An 18380-nucleotide genomic window follows, 5' to 3' on the forward strand; every position below is an offset into this window, starting at 1 on the left:
TTTACATCGCCAATGGCATAATTTTTTCACCATTTTTTGGGGTCTCTACCAATCGCTTATTTTTACACAGATTTTTTGCACCGCTTGCTTATTTTTACACCAATTTTTTGCACCGCTTGCTTATTTTTACACCGATTTTTTGCACCGCTTTTGTCATTTTTTTACACCGAAATGAGCCAGTTTTATTTACCATTTTCTGGGGTCCCTACTTATGGTTCTTGTTTTCGATTATGAAGTCAAATGACAACACGAAGAAAAGGGTTTTTATATTGCACAAATTACTTAATCTCAACAGTAAATGATGGTATACGACAAACACACAAGGTACGCAATGTCAAATGTTCGTAAGCACACAAATATCCGTTATTTTGATGTGTTAGGTATTTGAGGTTGAATCGAATACAAATTGTTTATTATTCCTACTCGTATTAAAAAAATTAGAATATTCGCATATCCATAATTTTTGCTTATTTAATGTTACATAAAATCAATTCATTTGATAATCAAACTCCTACACCTAAATTCTATGTCCTCTATGAATGTGAGATTAATTTGCTGTGATGACCTTCACACAGTATATATGTAAACATATAGTTTACAAAACACACATTTTTCTCTGTTTTTAGTTTTTGTGGGTTAGTTCTTAATTGCAATGCATTATACTATTTAACAATTCAATGTCAGTTTGTCAGTTTTCCAAGTTGCAGAGCACTTTAACTTATCTACTTCAAGGGAGGTGTTAAAAGTAGGTTAATTTCATGCAATTGTGTATTCGAGTATAGGTATTGTGACAACTCTCTCTTCACTGGCTTCCAGTGGCTGGGAGACCCTGAGCGTCGACTGTTCGGACACCCACCTGCATGTCGACAGCCTTGTCCTGGTCGGAGGGGCTCTTGGTCCACTCCCAGCTGGCGATGCCCCGGTCGTCCGTGCTCAGGTTCCCGTTCAGGGTGAGGTTGTTCCGGGGGAGATACACCAGCACGTCCTGGCCTGCGTTCGCCTCCGGGGGGTAGTCCGGGACCTTCAGCACTGTGATGTTGGCGGTGGTGGAGTTGGTGGCATGGTCGGAGTCTTCCACCGTCAGCCTGCGCAAACCAAGAGAGAAGACAACATCATCACAGGCGGCAGCAACTAAGCTTCTGTGAATCCTGTTTTCTTTTTTATATGAAACAAATTTTGAAACTTATATGAAATTATTAATGAATATAGAATATTTTTCTAATAGAAATTTGACACACTTAGAAACATTTTTTCCCCACTTTACAGTAATCCAAACAAAATTGATTCAAAATACAGTACAATTATATATATTTATGGAACTTTAATAGAGGTGAAATATGAAAGAAAGAAAAACTCACACTGAATCTTTTTAAACCACTGATATTTTGTGTTTAAAAATTGATTGGTTGATTCAACTGATTATGTAGTATTCAGAGATCAGTGCACAATAAATTCAACTAACAAAATTTACATTTTAAATGCATGCAAGTATTGACTGTATTTCTATTACCCAACTCCCCTCTTCCAAGACACCAACATCATATAAGCCCTTAATAATGAAATGAACATATCTAGCCTATAACTGATAAATTATTTTGGCATCTTTATCCACCGCAGTTCACCATCACAAATACATATGTGCGAAATAATCATTAACTCATCAAAACCCATGATCTTGTGTTCTCGCAAACCATGATCTTAAACAGTCATGATTATTGTGTTTCATTTACTTTATGACCAGGAAGGTTTATACTGACATTAAAACACTACAGATCATGAGATATTTTCTGTTTACTTCTATTCAAATTCACCACAGATTTAATAATGCAAGCCCCCTTGGTTCTAGCAAATGAAATAACAATACAAACATGTAATCAGTGCATATTTAAAAAAAAATTGTTTACAAACAGGCAGCAACATTGACAAAAACAAAACTTACACAATTTCATTTAATGATTTTATATACCGTACACGTAAAACCAATTTTTAACCAACTTCTTTCAAACGGAAATTTTTTACATAATAGCTTCACAAATATAACAAAATAGATTAAGTATACAAAAGAAAAAAAAACTAAAATGTTGATGAATAATACAGTTGGTAAGCTTGCTTGGAATTATTTACTTCCACATGGAAGCATGATTACTCATCAATGTTGTAAGTGAAGAAAAATATGATTGCAAGTGGAGAGAAAATTATGTTTATGATGTTTTTATAAAAATAAAAAAAAGTTATATTGAAGCGAGGTTACAACATTTCCCCCACAAGTACAGAAAACTAACACTGGTTGATTCAGTGCTACGGATAAATATAAGTTATTATGGTTGCCATCTAACCTTCAAATAATTTACGTCTTTTGTATATTAGTGCAAGGTGAGTTGCATAAACATTGTGAGCCAACTGGCCAGAAAATACAGCAATTGTGGCCAGAATCATTGGATTTATAAAAAAACCTATCATATTTATCGACAACTCTTAAGACCCGTACCATTATAAATACGATGCAATTCCTTATGTGATACGATTTATCCTTACAGCTTGTGAATCTACGATTACGATTCCAGGCAGAATTGGTGGAATCAAAGCATCAAAGAACCGACATGCCTATCCCTAGTTTGTAAATTTTTGAAATGCCTGCAGAGTACATTTGTGGGACGAAAACAATGAAAGGATGAACGAACACAAAATAAAAGCTTGCATGAGTGCATAAATAGATACATGAACAAGAACAAATGCATGAACGCAAGAATGAAATAAAGTCAAAATCGAGGTCATTGGAGATTACGACGGGTGGAATTGTGTGAATGGGGCTGCGACGAGATGAGCTCGTGGGAGGAACGGGGTGGAACGCGGGGGCGCTCACTTGAAGGTGTAGTTGCCCGGCACCACCAGGTTGTCCAGCTGCAGGGTTGCCACGTCGACGAGGCGCGGCTGGTAGCCCAGCGGGCCCTGCTGCAGCTCCCAGCGCCAGCCCACCACGCGGTCGTCGTCCCGGCTGCTCGAGCCGTCCAGCACCGCCCCCGTGTTGGGCAGCTTCACCGTCTGGGCCGCCGGCGAGATGATGGCCACCGGCGGCTGGTTGATGCGCTTCTCTGCAACGACACTCGCCCGGTCACCCCCCACCTTCACGCACCAACACAGACGATCCACCAGTCAGGATGAAATGAAATGGTGCTGACCAAGAAAAACCCTACACCAGTGAGAATCAATAATTAGATTGCTCTGTGTAGTAGGTACAAATACAAAAAAAAATTGGTTGTCTGTAAAGTCGGTTTACGGACGATAGTTTAACGCGACGTCATAACAAAACATTGATGAAATGATTGATCCAGAAGAAAAGGAAATATCATATTCGGCCTGAGACTGAGCCGTAATAGGTTTTTGCAACCAAACCATTTAGGCATTAAAAATATTATATTCTTTGAGGAAGAATTTTTTTTTTTTTAATTTTTCAATCTTTTGCATGATAAAACTACTACTGCATACTTTTAAGAATAAAATTGAATCATTTTTATTGAATTATCACAAAGGAGTGAAATGAAATGTGCAATTGAATTAATAAATTTACTTTTATTTGCATTCATTAATTCAAATATATTTATTACTTTTGAAATGTTGCGTGCACCATATTTATTTTTACAAGTACAAAAAAAATTTTCGCAGCTGCCAGGTTTCGAACCGACAACCTTTAGTTTAAGAGTTAGCTACGCTAACTACGCGTCCACGAGGCCATACTAAGGTAATGTAGTTTCAAATGTTATATATAGATATTTATAAAAACTTTGTTCACGGTAGGGGTATAATATTCACACCATTTTATAACAAATATCCATCCCAAATACACCAAACTTATTTATAATGTGTTACAATATTTTTTAAAACATTGTGCAAAAGATCCCGGGTGTAATTTGAATTATTATGTGTAACTGTAAAACACCATTGTTGGTGCAAAACATATTTGAATTTTCAACATTACTTTTAAATAACCGTACCGATTGTGCTGAAAATTGGTGGACGATCGTTAAATTACATAATATTAATAATTCAAATGACGAAAATATAATTGAAAAGTCAATTTGAAGGTTGTTCCAATTGAGTGGAAGAGAGATGCTACGCATGCGTACAATGAGCATAAAGAGAGATGCCACGCATGCGTACAATGAGCAAACACAACACATTCGTAGTGGGACATCCGTAGTGGGATACTTTTTCGTGCGTGCAGCCGGCGTTCATCGATTTATTAGACGTTGTCACGTCAAAAAAATTAAAGAGTAGTTAAAACTATATTCACTTTGAAATTTGGCACTTGAAAACAAATAATTTTTAACCATTATCTTACTGTTGTTAGAAACACACAATATAATAAACAAATATCACCAAATATAAAAAATAAACTATTATCCGGGGTAATGACTGGCAAGGTGAATAAAAAGAAACAGCCTACATGTGCGCCCTGTGCCGTGAGAGAGAGAGAGAAAACCCTACTCACGGGGCAGAACCGTCACGTTGGTGGTGGCTTCCCCGTAGGCCGCCGGCGCCGTCACGCTGACCTTGAAGGTGTACAGACCCTCGATGAGGTTGCTGAGCTTGAGGGTGCCGCCATTCTGGTCGTTCATGGTGCCGCTGCTGCCCCCCTCGGGCTGCGACATCAGCGTCCACTCGTACTTGTAGTGCTCCCCTGGCGACCAACACCCGACACACCGTCACACCCCTACACTCCTGTCTCCAGGCATCCTGGGTTCCCACCCTCTCACTGTAGACGATTCACCTGAGTTTTCCCTGTTTCATTAAACAATATTGCTAGTAAACATAAACAAAATGGTTATCAAAAACATCTTCCTCTACCCAATCTGAAATCTCTCTCAAGTTAAAGAGAATTACTTGACTCTATTTTCATTAAAAACTGTTATACTAACAAATTGAACTGTAAATATATACTTGACAACACCGGTTTAAAAGTACCTCCTTTTAACAGTCGTTTAACTTCCACTTTATGTACAGTTAACGGAAATAATGATCTTATCTTTAGGCTAATAACCAATTTTAATAAATTTGATAAAGACTTTAATTATTTTCCTTAGTTCTTAATGATCATGTGTGTTTTGGTTCTGTTTGTTTTATTGTCTTCGTTTTGTGTGTTTTGTTTTTATATGTATTATATGGTATTGTTTTGTGTTTTTCATTTATGTTTATTATTGTGAGTGTATTTGTGTCTAATTGTGTGCCAAACATAAAAGGCTTTGTTCTGTTAGTTGGCATGTTACAATTACAAATAAATAAATAAACACATTTTAATCACATAACCCGTCAAATGTCAATTGACCATAAACTACTTTCTCGCACAATACCTAGTTTGCACTGTTATCATTTCCATCAATGCTTTGCAACCAACAATGCTAATATAAAACCACGCTATTTGATCTAACTTTGAAACTATATAATGTTTGGACCATGTAAATGAGTAAATGACTTAACATTTGACAGTGCTTTAAAACATTAAATTAGTATAAAGATCATATTTGATTAATTATTAAAACAGATGGGTTTTATCGACACAATATTTGTAATAAAAATACAGAATAGTTGAAAGTTATTAAAGTACACACAAGGATTAAAAATTACAAACCCAGTTTGAGAACTTATATTTGGTTGAATTCCCTGTGTTTTACAGGTTTTGAACACACTTCTTCAAATCCCTGAGCTTTCCATACATTAAGTTAAAAATAATATTTATTATAAGGGGTTTGCGAAAACCATGTTTTCAATTCGAATTGAAGTCAAAGACTAAAATCTAAATCTTCACTGAAGACGAAGTAGGAAGCAAAGATCATTTAAATATCTTATTACATTAAGAAAAATCAGTAGATATAACATTTGAGTGCTTAGGTGGTTGTCTCTATGGTTAGGCAGAAAAATTGTCTGAACATTACATTTATAACAATAAATCTAGTAACTCCAAAATCATATAAATTTAAAAATTGAGTATATTAACATAGGATGTTCAAAACTTCACGATGTTCACTAATGTAGCTTACAGAAACTGCAGAAGCACTTCAGAATAGGGATAGCCAGAAAAGCAAAGAAAACTCCAGATGTCTGAAGGCTGGAGAGCAGTCAGGTTATTCTGTATTCCCACTTCATCAAGCCAACAACCAGAAGAAAGACTCCCACAGTGTCATTAATTCTTATCAAAAATGACTGATCAAACATTTTTTTACTCATTTTTAACATTTAATAATCTAAAAAGCTTAAAATTGGATTCTATATCTATTTCACAAAACATACCCGAAAGCGTAAAACATTTGTTGATCAAGGGTTTTCTGTACTGTGGAAATATTTTCATGTTTATGGAGATACAAAAGGAAACAAACAACCTGTGACAGATGGAGTAACTGATATGGAATAGTAATGGACTAATAGTATATTGAGTATTCACCGGACTGTTCAGCAGGAACTGTGTAGGCTGACAAGGTGACTGCATTCTCTGGCAGACGGACTTCTTTAGGCACTGCAGACACCACTAGCTTCTTCAATGGTTTGGTCGATGAAGTTTCAACAGCAACTGTCTGGCCGTTCAGATCTCCTTCTGAGTACAACTACAAGACACAAACATACTTCTATCGCTCTATGAGAATGATCGACATTCAATGACAGTCAAGAAAAAAAATTTAATCTCTTACCTTTGTGACTTCCGATGACGATTCTGTTGGCAATGCCGCTGGTAGTTTTACGTCCTGCATGTCTGCTGCAACTTTGTTACCTGATGACGAAATATACTGAACTAAATTTCTAACGATATTTAAATAATATGCATGTGTGAATATCAATTTAATAGTTTGAAACAAATTTTAATATAAATATCAAGATATTTTCAAATACAAATACTGAATTTATATAGGAAGAATTCAAAAAAAAATTAAAAAAAATTAATTAATGAAAAATTTAAAGTAATAGTTAAAAAAAAATTGTATGTGGGTTAATGCAATAGCTAGAGACAAGATTTATTGTTTTTATTTTTAGGCCATTTGATTTTTAAAACAAGAGATATCAGTGTTATTGTTTATATTTTTTATGAACTCTATTTATTCATAAAGATAGCACAATTATCAACAAATACATCACTTACTTGTTCAATATTACTTAATTTACCAGTCATTTTGACTGATATATAATGCAATTTAACAATATAATAATACGTAATAAGCATGTCTAACTACTGGGAGCAATAAAAATAAATCAGCAAGTATATGTGAGTTTGTAAAATGTTCCAATGTTGTAAAGTAAAAATTTCTACCAATAACTGGTGCAATACAAAATAAAAGCAAAATTTTTCCCATTATTTAGTACATAAATTTTGGTACTAACTCCATGCTAAATAATTTACATTCATTGAATTTAATATATATAATATCATTTTTTTGTAATCTGAGTTGAGTTTTGAATACGTATGCTTATTAATTTCATAATTTTTTGTTGCATTTTGGTGTTTTATGCATGGTGTTATTTCGGCTTTATCACAATCCACCATATAATCTTGATCCTAGCAATAGCAATAAATATTTCAAAATAAAGGTTACAAATACTTGAACACAGTTATTTATTTTGAATTCATCAGAATTGTTTTGCAATGGTTACCAACTGTTCACCTATTTTCAACTTATCAGAAAACTACAGACTAACTACACAATCTAAACTTGCGTGTCTTATATTAAAAACTGAAAAGTAATATCAGAACTATTACTATAATTGCATTGTGTACATATACACTTATACTGTACAACAATAAAGTTTAACTCCAGTGTTGATACTTCATAGTTAAAATGTTTTGTGAGTATATAAAGGGCACAAGTAAACTTGGTTGACATAAGACTTGTGGCCTTTATACCTACAACCCACTATATAAATATAAAGATACTAGCGGCCCGTCCCGGCTTCGCACGGGTGGACATGATTTTTTTAAATATTTTTACCTTTTATTTTTTTGTTGTTTCATTTCTATATTTTTTTAAACACACTATCACATTATCTATGTATACTTACAATCCCAATTTGTTCATCTTTTTTTATTACAGTAACTTATTTAATCTTAAGGGAGACATATTACCTAGGAAGTATTTTTTTATTTACATTTTTTCAACATTTTACATAGCCCCCAAGTATTGTTGGACAATGAATTAGCTCAAACTGTTAACAGTCTAGAAATTCTGATAGACACAATCCATCCCGACATCGAAAATCTCACAGAAAGAAATTTCAATTAGCTCAGTTCGAGGGCGATAGTGTCACCGAGAAACAACTCAGTGTCACCGAGAAACGACTCAGTAAATGAGATAAATAGAATGATTATGGAAAAAGTACCGGGTGATTTTGAATGTTACAAATCTATTAACACTGTGTGCAACATCGAAGATACAGTGCACTACCCACAAGAATTTTTAAATTCCTTTAATCCTGTCGGCTTGCCACCCCAGGAACTAAAATTAAAAGGAGGTACTCCCATTATGCTATTGAGAAATTTAAGCCCTCTCAGTATGTGTAATGGCACAAGACTTTTGATAAAGGAATTACGAGACAATGTGATTGTAGCAACAATCATCACTGGGCCCGCGGCCGGACAGCTTGCTCACAGTCCGCGAATCCCGATGATTTCAACAGTTTTTCCTATATCCTTTAAAAGGTTAGGTACATTTTCCCGTGAAGATATCGTTTGCCCTTACGATAAATAAATCACAGGGACAAAATTTTTTGATTGTTGGCATCGACCTAAGAAAAGAGTGCTTCTCTCATGGGCAATTACCTATATGTTGTCCTTTCTCGAGTAGGATCTCCTGAAAATCAATATGTTTTGTTATCACCTACAAATACCACTGCCAACATAGTGTACAGTGAAGCTTTAAGGTAAAAGTTTTGTAAAATAAAAGTAAGAACCAATAGAATTAAATAAAGCTTTAAAATAAAAATGTAAATACAGAAATGTAAAAATTACAATGACATATAAAAACTCTTTAAAATAACTACAAACACCTAAAATAACAAAAAATAAAATAAAAAACAACAAAAAAATATTAATAAAAACTTAGGAAATTGAATTAGGTAGAATCAGATAAAATTAAAAAATTTTTAAAAAATGTAACTAAAAAATACTAAGTAATATGTCTCCCTTAATATTAAATAAGTTACTTTAATAAAAAAAAATTGGTTGTCTGTAAAGTCGGTTTACGGACGATAGTTTAACGTGACGTCATAACAAAACATTGATGAAATTATTGATCGAGAAGTAAAGGAAATATCATATTCAGCCTGAGACTGAGCCGTAATAGGTTTTTGCAACCAAACCATTTAGGCATTAAAAATATTATATTCTTTGAGGAAGAATTTTTTTTAAATTTTTCAATCTTTTGCATGATAAAATCTACCTCTGCATACTTTTATGAATAAAATTGAATCTTTTTTTTGAATTATCACTATTTTGTATGGATACAAGGGAGTGAAATGAAATGTGCAATTGAATTAATAAATTTACTTTTATTTGCATTCATTAATTCAAATATATTTATTACTTTTGAAATGTTGCGTGCGCCATATTTATTTTTACAAGTACAAAAAAAAATTCGCAGCTGCCGGGTTTCGAACCGATAACCTTGTATTTAAGAGTTAGGTACGCTAACCACACGCCCACGAGGCCATACTAAGATAATGTAGTTTCAAATGTTTTATATATATATATATATATATATATATATATATATATATATATATATATATATATATATATATATAAAAACTTTGTTCACGGTAGGGGTATAATATTAACACGATTTTATAACAAATACGCATCCCAAATACACCAAACGTATTTATAATATGTTACAATATTTTTTTAAAACATTGTGCGAAAGATCCCGGGTGTAATTTGAATTATTATGTGTAACTGTAAAACACCATAGTTGGTTCAAAACGTATTTGAATTTTCAACATTACTTTTAAATAACCGTACCGATTGTGCTGAAAATCAGTCGACGATCGTTAAATTACATAATATTATTAATTCAAACGACGAAAATATGATTGAAAAGTCAAATCGATGGTTGTTCCAATCGAGTGGAACAGAGATGACACGCATGCGTACAATGAGCATGAAGAGAGATGCAACGCATGCGTACAATGAGCAAACAGAACACATCCTTAGTGGGACATCCGTAGTGGGACACTTTTTCGTGCGTGCAGCCGGCGTTCATAGATTTATTAGACGTTGTCACGTCAAAAACTATGAACAAATTCGGATTGTAAGTATACCTAGATAATGTGATATAGTGTTTAAAAAAATATAGAAATGAAACAACAAAAAAATATAAATAAAAGGTAATAATATAAAAAAAATCATGTCCACCCGTGCGAAGCCGGGACGGGCCGCTAGTAATGTAGATTATAAAGAGGAAAGAGCCTCGTGCCACGTCAAACGTAAACAAACCTATCATCCATAGATAACCATAGCGCGCGTCGCGAGCAGGGCTGTGCCAGGCGACATTCCGACCTCCATGGCAAAACAATTAAAGCGTTTTAAACAGAAGTATGAATAACATGGTCTATCAACTTTTAAAATTTAAAAAGAGGTTATTGTGACATACCGATAATAGTTGGACATATAGTATCGCAAAGTTTTTTGTAGTTATTGATATGTTCTTTAATATTGTAGGACATACTTTTGTTCTATCATCAATAGTTTCCGCAACGCATGCGATGTAAGATGTTTTATGGCATTATTTTTACATCTTGAGTTACGTTACTAAAGTTTTAGTAAGGATTCATTATCTTTTCTAGCAATAAATATAGCCTATTGTACTCAGGGTGAATGTAGCTTTCTAATGGTGAAAAAATTTTTGAAATCGGCGCAGTGTTTTTTGAGTATATTCATTACAAACATACACACAAAAATACAAATCTTTCCTCTTTATAATATTAGTGTAGACATGGGAAAAGAAGAAAATTAATAAGGATTAAACAAACAAAGGTATTTAAACACTACCTGAAATGAATATTCATGGGCAAAATTCAAGAAAATTCTCTTTGTACAGTGTCTGAAGATATTGTCAGTCCTGGTATTAAAGCTCAGTGGCTACATATTTACTGAAAGGAATCATGTGAGATGTCAAATGTCTATTCAGTCTTGTATAGTCAGCCCACTTTCTTGACAACCCTAGTTTGAAATTAAAAAAAAGAAGTTAAAATTATGACATAAATTTATATAACAATAAAACCACACAACCCTAGTGACATTCCATATAAAAATTTAATTTAAAGTAAACACAGTAACACATACCGTATTTATTCGCAAATGAGTCGCCCCTTCTTATGAGTCGGGTCACACCCTTAATTTTGGGAAAAAAAATCTAACATCTTCATGGTAAGAGTCGCCTCGAATATGAGTTGTGCCATAAATCTGTCCAAAGCTTCACGTCCGATGTGAGGTTTTGCATTTATTGCAAAGCTTTAAAACATTGGAAGCCTAAGATTCACTCTTGAAAATACAGTAAATCCTCATTTATCCAGCCCTCATTAATCCGGATCTCTGAATAAACTGGCTCAGATTTGTAGACTTTTATTTAATGATCACATAAAACTGACAATTATATTCTACATCTATGCAAACAAAGACAGCACACGATAATGTACTTTACTAGGCTTCATTCAAACGCCATACATGTTTGCAACAAAAAAGTTGACAAATTCTTTGTTAAGAAATTACGTGAAAAGTAATTTTTACATTTTTTATGACTTGTTTACAATATAGGGCATGTATACTAAGCAATTTTGTTACAAAACATAGTTCTTTACCGTAGTAAACAGTAAGTCTGCTTTGTTTTGCTTATTTCCCATATTACCTGAATTATCTGGACTTTTGACTGTCCGAATTGCCTTTGGTCCAGTTAGTCCGGATAAAGGAAGTTTAACTGTACCAAAATTTTTTTGTGTTTTACATGATTTGCTAAAATAAAGTTGTTTACGAATGCTCAAAATTAATATTATGCATGGTTATTTTATAATTTTTATTGAATGATGTTACAAATAAGGCCAAATTGGTTGATCACTTAATCAGTTCAAACATTACTAATGCTTAACAATTATGTATATTTTTTACTTCAATCCTGTATTTTATAAAATACGTTTAATACCAGCTTCACCAAGAACAATATTCACAGTTAAATTTGACTTTGTTTATATTTTAAACATTCAATTTGGTATTTGCTTCGCATCAGAAACTAGTATTCGCACATGCCTAATTACAGCTAATATGAACACTTCGAAATTCCTGAAAAGTGTTTTTATTTTCATGTATGAAAGCATAGAAGGGTAAAACGGACTATCTTAATATGTTGATATGAATTGGTTTAAAAGTAATAACCCCACAATTTTGAGGTTAGCTGGACGAGAACTACTATGATAAGGAGTTGTAATAAAAATGCTTCAGGTGACACCACTTGAAGGAACAGGGCCAACACACGTCCACGAGCCTGGAGACTGCGCGACCCTCACCGTCGAGGACACACGTCCCGCTGGCGTTGCGGGAGTAGCCCGGGTCGCACCGGCACAGGCCGCTGCGCGAGTGGGAGACCACGCCCACGCACGACTCGTGCCTGGGGCAGTCCAGCATGCCCACTTCACACGTGCGAAGGTCCGCCGAGCTCGGGTATCGCGTCTCTTCTGCCTCCAGCACATCTTCCCTGGAACCACAGAGCACCAAGGTCTGGGAACTAGTGTTGGGGCAATACCGATCCTCAGGATCCACCGATTCCATCAATTATAATTGGATCAAAGGCTTTAGAATCAAAGAGTTTTTAAACTGAAGCTTATCGATTCTTTTGATATAGCAAAACCTTGTAATTGTGATATTTTCGTAAAACCATTAAAGTAGATTCGTTGATACCTTGAAATAAGATTTTGGCTGATTATATTGGAGTTTCTTTATCAATCATGTTTTTTATTTAATTTATTTTTTAATAATCAAAAATTTCACAAATTATTTAGGGTATTGGGTTAATTTAATAGGAGTCTGCTTTGATTAATCAGGATTTTGTTTGAACAATGACTGTATTCTTATATATGTATATAAAAATATTTTTAATTAATGATGGTTTATCAACAGAAACATTGTATTGAGTACGAACTGTAGCTCCTAATTATAATGTCCCATCTTTAAAAGTTATTTTATTATTATCATCAATATTATTAACTATGAATTATTATTATTATTTGTAGTTGAAATACAATAAACATTAATTGGAATAACATTTGTAAGATAGTATACATAAAACAGGATTAATAAATATTATTTTGGAGACATGATGAAATCAGAATTTGAATCAAAGAAAAAAATGCAACTGTAATCAGCATATTTTAGGAATCAATCCGACATTACTAGTAACAAAGCTAAGGGACATATTTCCAGGCAGCACATTTTATTAAAATTCAACGTTTTCTAATAGTGAATGATAAATGGTATGAAGAAATGTTATTTAGTAGTTTAGCAATACTAATAATTCTATGATGAATGATATTTGAAAGTAAAAGGGAAGCAAGCTGTGGATGTTCGCGGACAATCGTGTTATATATGCAACAGTGGGGAAAGGGGAAGGCTACAAGGTAATCTGAACGTGCTAGAGGAATGGTCAAAAAGATATGGTGCTAAATGTAGACACGATGAAGGTAGTCAGGTTCATGAGGAGGACAGGAGAAAGGGAGGTGTATTGCTGGAAGAGGTATATGAATACAAGAACCTAGGGATAATCCTATAAAACAACCAGGGATGGAGGAAGCAGGTTCAGAAAGTGGTAAAGAAGGGGAGGACACTGAAGAGTACGGGAAGGAAGGTAAAGGATCAGGCCAATGATGGAGCACACGGTGGTGGTGTGTGACCCGTACCTGGTGACGGAGGTACAAGAGCTGAAGCAGGTGCAGCGCAGCGCAGCACACACACGCACGCACGCACGCGCACACACACACACACACGCACGCACACACGCGCGCACACACACACACACGCGCGCACACACACACACACACACAGAGACAGAGACACGAGAGACACGAGAGACACAGAGAGAGAGAGAGAGAGAGAGAGAGAGAGAGAGAGATATGAGTGTGTGGTGCAGATGGAAAGAGCAAGATGGGGAGATGCATAGGCCACTGGAGATTATCAAGGAACGGTGGTGAAACATTGCAGGGAAGGAGGAGGATAGAAAAGCTAATAATGTTTTTAAGGTGATCGAGGGAAAGATGAGATATAGGTTGTGTAAAGGAGGGTACAGACGGTACACTGGATTGGAAAATTGTCGCCATGCCATGCCATGTCATAGACATCTCCTTTGTGTTATGCCACTATCCCTTATCTTTGTTCTTCAGGGTCCGCAACCTCTCCTTTGTGTTATGTTGCCATCCTTTGTCCTTGTTGTTCAGGGTCAGTGAACCATTCTTTGAGTGTCCCGTCGCTGACTTTGTCCTTAGTGTCTCATCGCTGCCTTCATCCTTTGTGTTTCATTGCTGCCTTTGTCTGTCGTGTTTCATCGCTAAATTTGTCCTCTGTGTGACGTTTCCTCCTTCGTGTCTATTGAAGAAACAGTACGTCTTTTGGAAAAATAACAACATATCATGAAAGATGTTCAGTCTGCATTATTACGTCTTAAGCTTGCTGAAGACCGGGTTCAACGCACAGCAGACCTTGCTTTCACTGCGTTAAGGAGCCCGAATAAAAAACAGTGAATTTCTTACAACGGCTCATGATCTTGCTTCTGTGAAAGCTAGTTTTGATGCAGACTATCTTCATATGGAGGCTGCCGCGGACACAACTTTGGGTTTCGATCCTGAATCCCATTTATCTTGCATCATTTCATTTGAACATTATTATTATTACTATTATTATTCAGTTATGGCCACCATGGAGATCCTTAGTATCGACGAGAGGGTAACAGTTGTGAAGAAGCAAACAAAGAATGTTTCATCTTGGATTTCCCATGTTTCTTTACAGAAAATAGTGCTACTAGATTTCAATGGAAACCCTAGGGAATGAATGACTTTTATCAACCTGTTCACCACACTTGTGACACGAATGCCAGCCTTACAGATGTCGAGAGACGAGTGCAAATTAAAACAAAACATCCTTAAGGGGCCCGCCTCGTCAGGGGTGTATGTGTGTTAGTGAGGTGGATGATAAGTGCGACGCTCGCTGGTGCTTCCAGCGCGGTATAGCCTCTAAGCGCAAGTCTCTGAACTGGCGCGCATTCGTCTCGTCGTCACAGGATAACTATGAAATTTGAGCGGTGACCGTAACATTATATGGCGGAGAAATGAAGATAAAGGTGTTATGCAACCCCCTTAAGTGCTTTCAAGAATCTGTACTGATTGTTTTATGCCTAAAAATTACTCTGAAAACACGCGTTTTAGGCATTTTAACGCTTCTAAAAATACAGTTTAAAAACTTAATCCGAAATTAAAAGTACTTTTCGGCCCTCAGCGAACTCTTAAATGCCATTCGTAAATAGGCCCCACTCGGATATCTTGAGTAGTTTTGAAATCGCGTTGTTTTTCCTGAAGCTATGCACACCGTATGTGTGCCCAGGTAGGCGGGCCCCTTAAGTGAAGGCCGTTACATTTGATTCAGTCATTGCTGATTACAGATGTGAATTTGAATGTGGCCTGAAAATTACTTACTGATAATTATCTCTGTACTATTAATTATCTCTGTTCATTTTGAAGCTATTATGCAGACACCATTTGTCTCGGCTCATGCACCCACATCACTTTGACATCTGTTAATTTTCATCACAGAAAATAAAGCAGAATTAGCAGCATTGGCAGCACTTGATGTCCCAGTCAGTCAGTGAGATTCAATATTGCTTCCTTTTCTCTGCAAGGGGGTGAATGTGGTACTTCAAACACAGTGGGAAATGACTCACTGGTCAAGATCTACAATTCTTGGTCAAGGTCAGAGTCTTCGTGGACAGTTCGAGGCAGCTGCAGAAGTAAATGGGTGGGGTAAGGAAGAAAAGGCTACGGCACTTGTCTTTTGGCTCTGAGAGTATCCCCACTAGAGCTGCTGCAGACCATACCAGTTCCAGACCAGGAAGACTATGGAAAATTAGTAGAAGCCTTTGAGATGAGGTATGGTGACTGACACATGGGCGAGATGTATAGAACAGCCCTGAAGACATGTCAACAATTGATTGAGCGAATACATCACAAACTGTCAACTACTACAAAATAGGGTGAAAACAATTGAATTTTACGACAGCCACAAAGTAAACAAAAAAAGAAGACTCATTTTACCTAGTTTAGCATTATTCCAAACACATTAACAGCTAATTTCTATTCAAATCTGGCACTTTTATTTATTTTTTATTTATTTATTTAAATTTGTTACATGCCCACCAACATACGAGAGCTTGGACAGTAGTGATTTGAGTCACATGGACACTCCAAAACCGTTGGTACCAACAGTAGTTAAGCGCTGCCTGAGGGCGAAACCACAACAGATGCCAGCCTACACACAGAAGACGAGTGGACCATGTAGCAGCAGCGACCAAAACATAACCCAACAAATATGGACATATACAGTAACACAAATAATACAAAAAAATAAATAAATATGGACATATACAGTAACACAAATAATACAAAAAAATAAATAAATACATCGCAGTTATTATAAAAAATAGACACAATCAATATGACATGAATTAGGAAATGAGTGTATGGAATGACAATAACAATTTATGAACAAGAAACACTAAAAATATTGGTAATTATATATATATATATATATATATATATATATATATATATATATATATAAATTATGCTATAAAACAGAGTTTGAATAAGTTGATCCAGAATCACTTAATAAATAAATTACATACTTAATTTATTCTTTTGTTTTCTTTTGAGTTGCAACATCGCTTGTGTCATATAGCAATGCACTAAGTAATCGATTTCTGTGTGAACATGGTAGTAAAATGATTGTGACCTTAGATTTATACATTATTCCATACTGTGTTCACATTTTGTCCATAGCATAACAGTTTCCATGTTCTTTTAATTTAAAGTAGTGATGGCCCTATATTCGATATTCAATATCGGAGATCGGTAATATCGGCACATTTTTCAATATCGGACATCAGTAAATACTGGCGATATTTTGATAACCGATGTTTTCTCTCACCAATAATACTTCTCACATAACCTTAACCGTAATTCCAAGCTTATTTTCCCCGGGCGTAATTTATCTTTCTTCGCGTCACCATATTACCTAGTAATTCTACAATATTTTCCACTGAAACAATTTCTTGCCTATTTCTTCTTTCTGATACTGCAATGCATCCTGACAGTATAATTCTTCCATGTGTACACAAATCCCAGTCATTAGTGCATATTAATTCGTTTCAGATATTCGCAAAATGTTTTCGCTTGATGAATTTTCGAAGTTCACTAAGTGTACATAAATTATTACGATATTTAATTTAATAAGTAGTGTAGCCGTAAGTAAACATGAAGAAGAATAAATTTGCTGCTTGATATAACAGGCATTTTCTTACCGTGTCGTTTCATGGTTGCCAACTGCTGTTCTATACAAAGACGTTACGTAAGTTTTACAAAAGCTAAAATATGAAATGTGTTTAAGTAGGGCAAGTTGCAGCAAAGGTATTATTTTGGCTATATTGAGTGCATTGCCAACAACATAAATAAAGATGTGCAGTAAGTTTAAAAGTTGTATTGAAATTACTTTTCATGTATTTTTAACGTGTTTACGCACCAATAAATGGAGTGATACACTTGAACAATGGTCACAAAATTTGCTAATTGAAAATTCATACATTATAAGCAAATACACTAGAGACTAATACCGGACAGCTACAAGATTTTTGTGTGAAAACGTGGCGTTGTTTTCACCTCAGTTCGATAGATGGCAGACGGTAGAGGTGGGTTGTTACAGCAATTTTCGGTATCAGTAACAACATGATACTGATACAGTAATGTACTAGTTACAAGTATCTGATACTTTTGTATCAGATAGAGCAGTAGCGGTCCCAGGAAGCAACGAGGTATCAGCATCTCATCAGTATCTCGTTACAGGTTACACATCCTCCGTGCCGTCATCACCAGCATAAAAAGGTATCGGTGTCTCTGATATATTATTTATCACGCCCGGTAATTCTCTACCTCTGTTACTCTCATGTCCGCCTGATACAGCCAGTATCAATCAGTTCAACATTCACTGCAGTTCGTCCTGGCCGTGTATTACCATGTACATTGTTGCGGGCTGTCATGTTTTGTAGTTAGTATCTTTATAGTGAAATAAGGAATGGATAAGTGCAAGAAAAAGACTTCAT

The 18380-nt window shown here is 35.3% G+C and overlaps 1 protein-coding gene across 4 annotated transcripts in view; it reads right to left on the reverse strand.

Moving 5' to 3' along the window:
* Nucleotides 1-18380, reverse strand: part of LOC134533725 (dyslexia-associated protein KIAA0319-like protein) — an 83010-nt gene that overhangs the window by 38138 nt on the left and 26492 nt on the right. For all 4 annotated transcript variants that reach the window (XM_063371312.1, XM_063371311.1, XM_063371314.1 and 1 more), the window contains 6 exons: nucleotides 12535-12722; nucleotides 6681-6760; nucleotides 6437-6596; nucleotides 4490-4678; nucleotides 2864-3092; nucleotides 857-1085 (listed from right to left, as the gene is read on the reverse strand). In XM_063371312.1, the coding sequence (XP_063227382.1) occupies nucleotides 857-1085; nucleotides 2864-3092; nucleotides 4490-4678; nucleotides 6437-6596; nucleotides 6681-6760; nucleotides 12535-12722 (1075 nt within the window). The remainder of the gene's footprint in view (nucleotides 1-856; nucleotides 1086-2863; nucleotides 3093-4489; nucleotides 4679-6436; nucleotides 6597-6680; nucleotides 6761-12534; nucleotides 12723-18380) is intronic.

This window comes from Bacillus rossius, chromosome 7, assembly GCF_032445375.1.
Source record: "Bacillus rossius redtenbacheri isolate Brsri chromosome 7, Brsri_v3, whole genome shotgun sequence".
NCBI lineage: Eukaryota > Metazoa > Arthropoda > Insecta > Phasmatodea > Bacillidae > Bacillus > Bacillus rossius.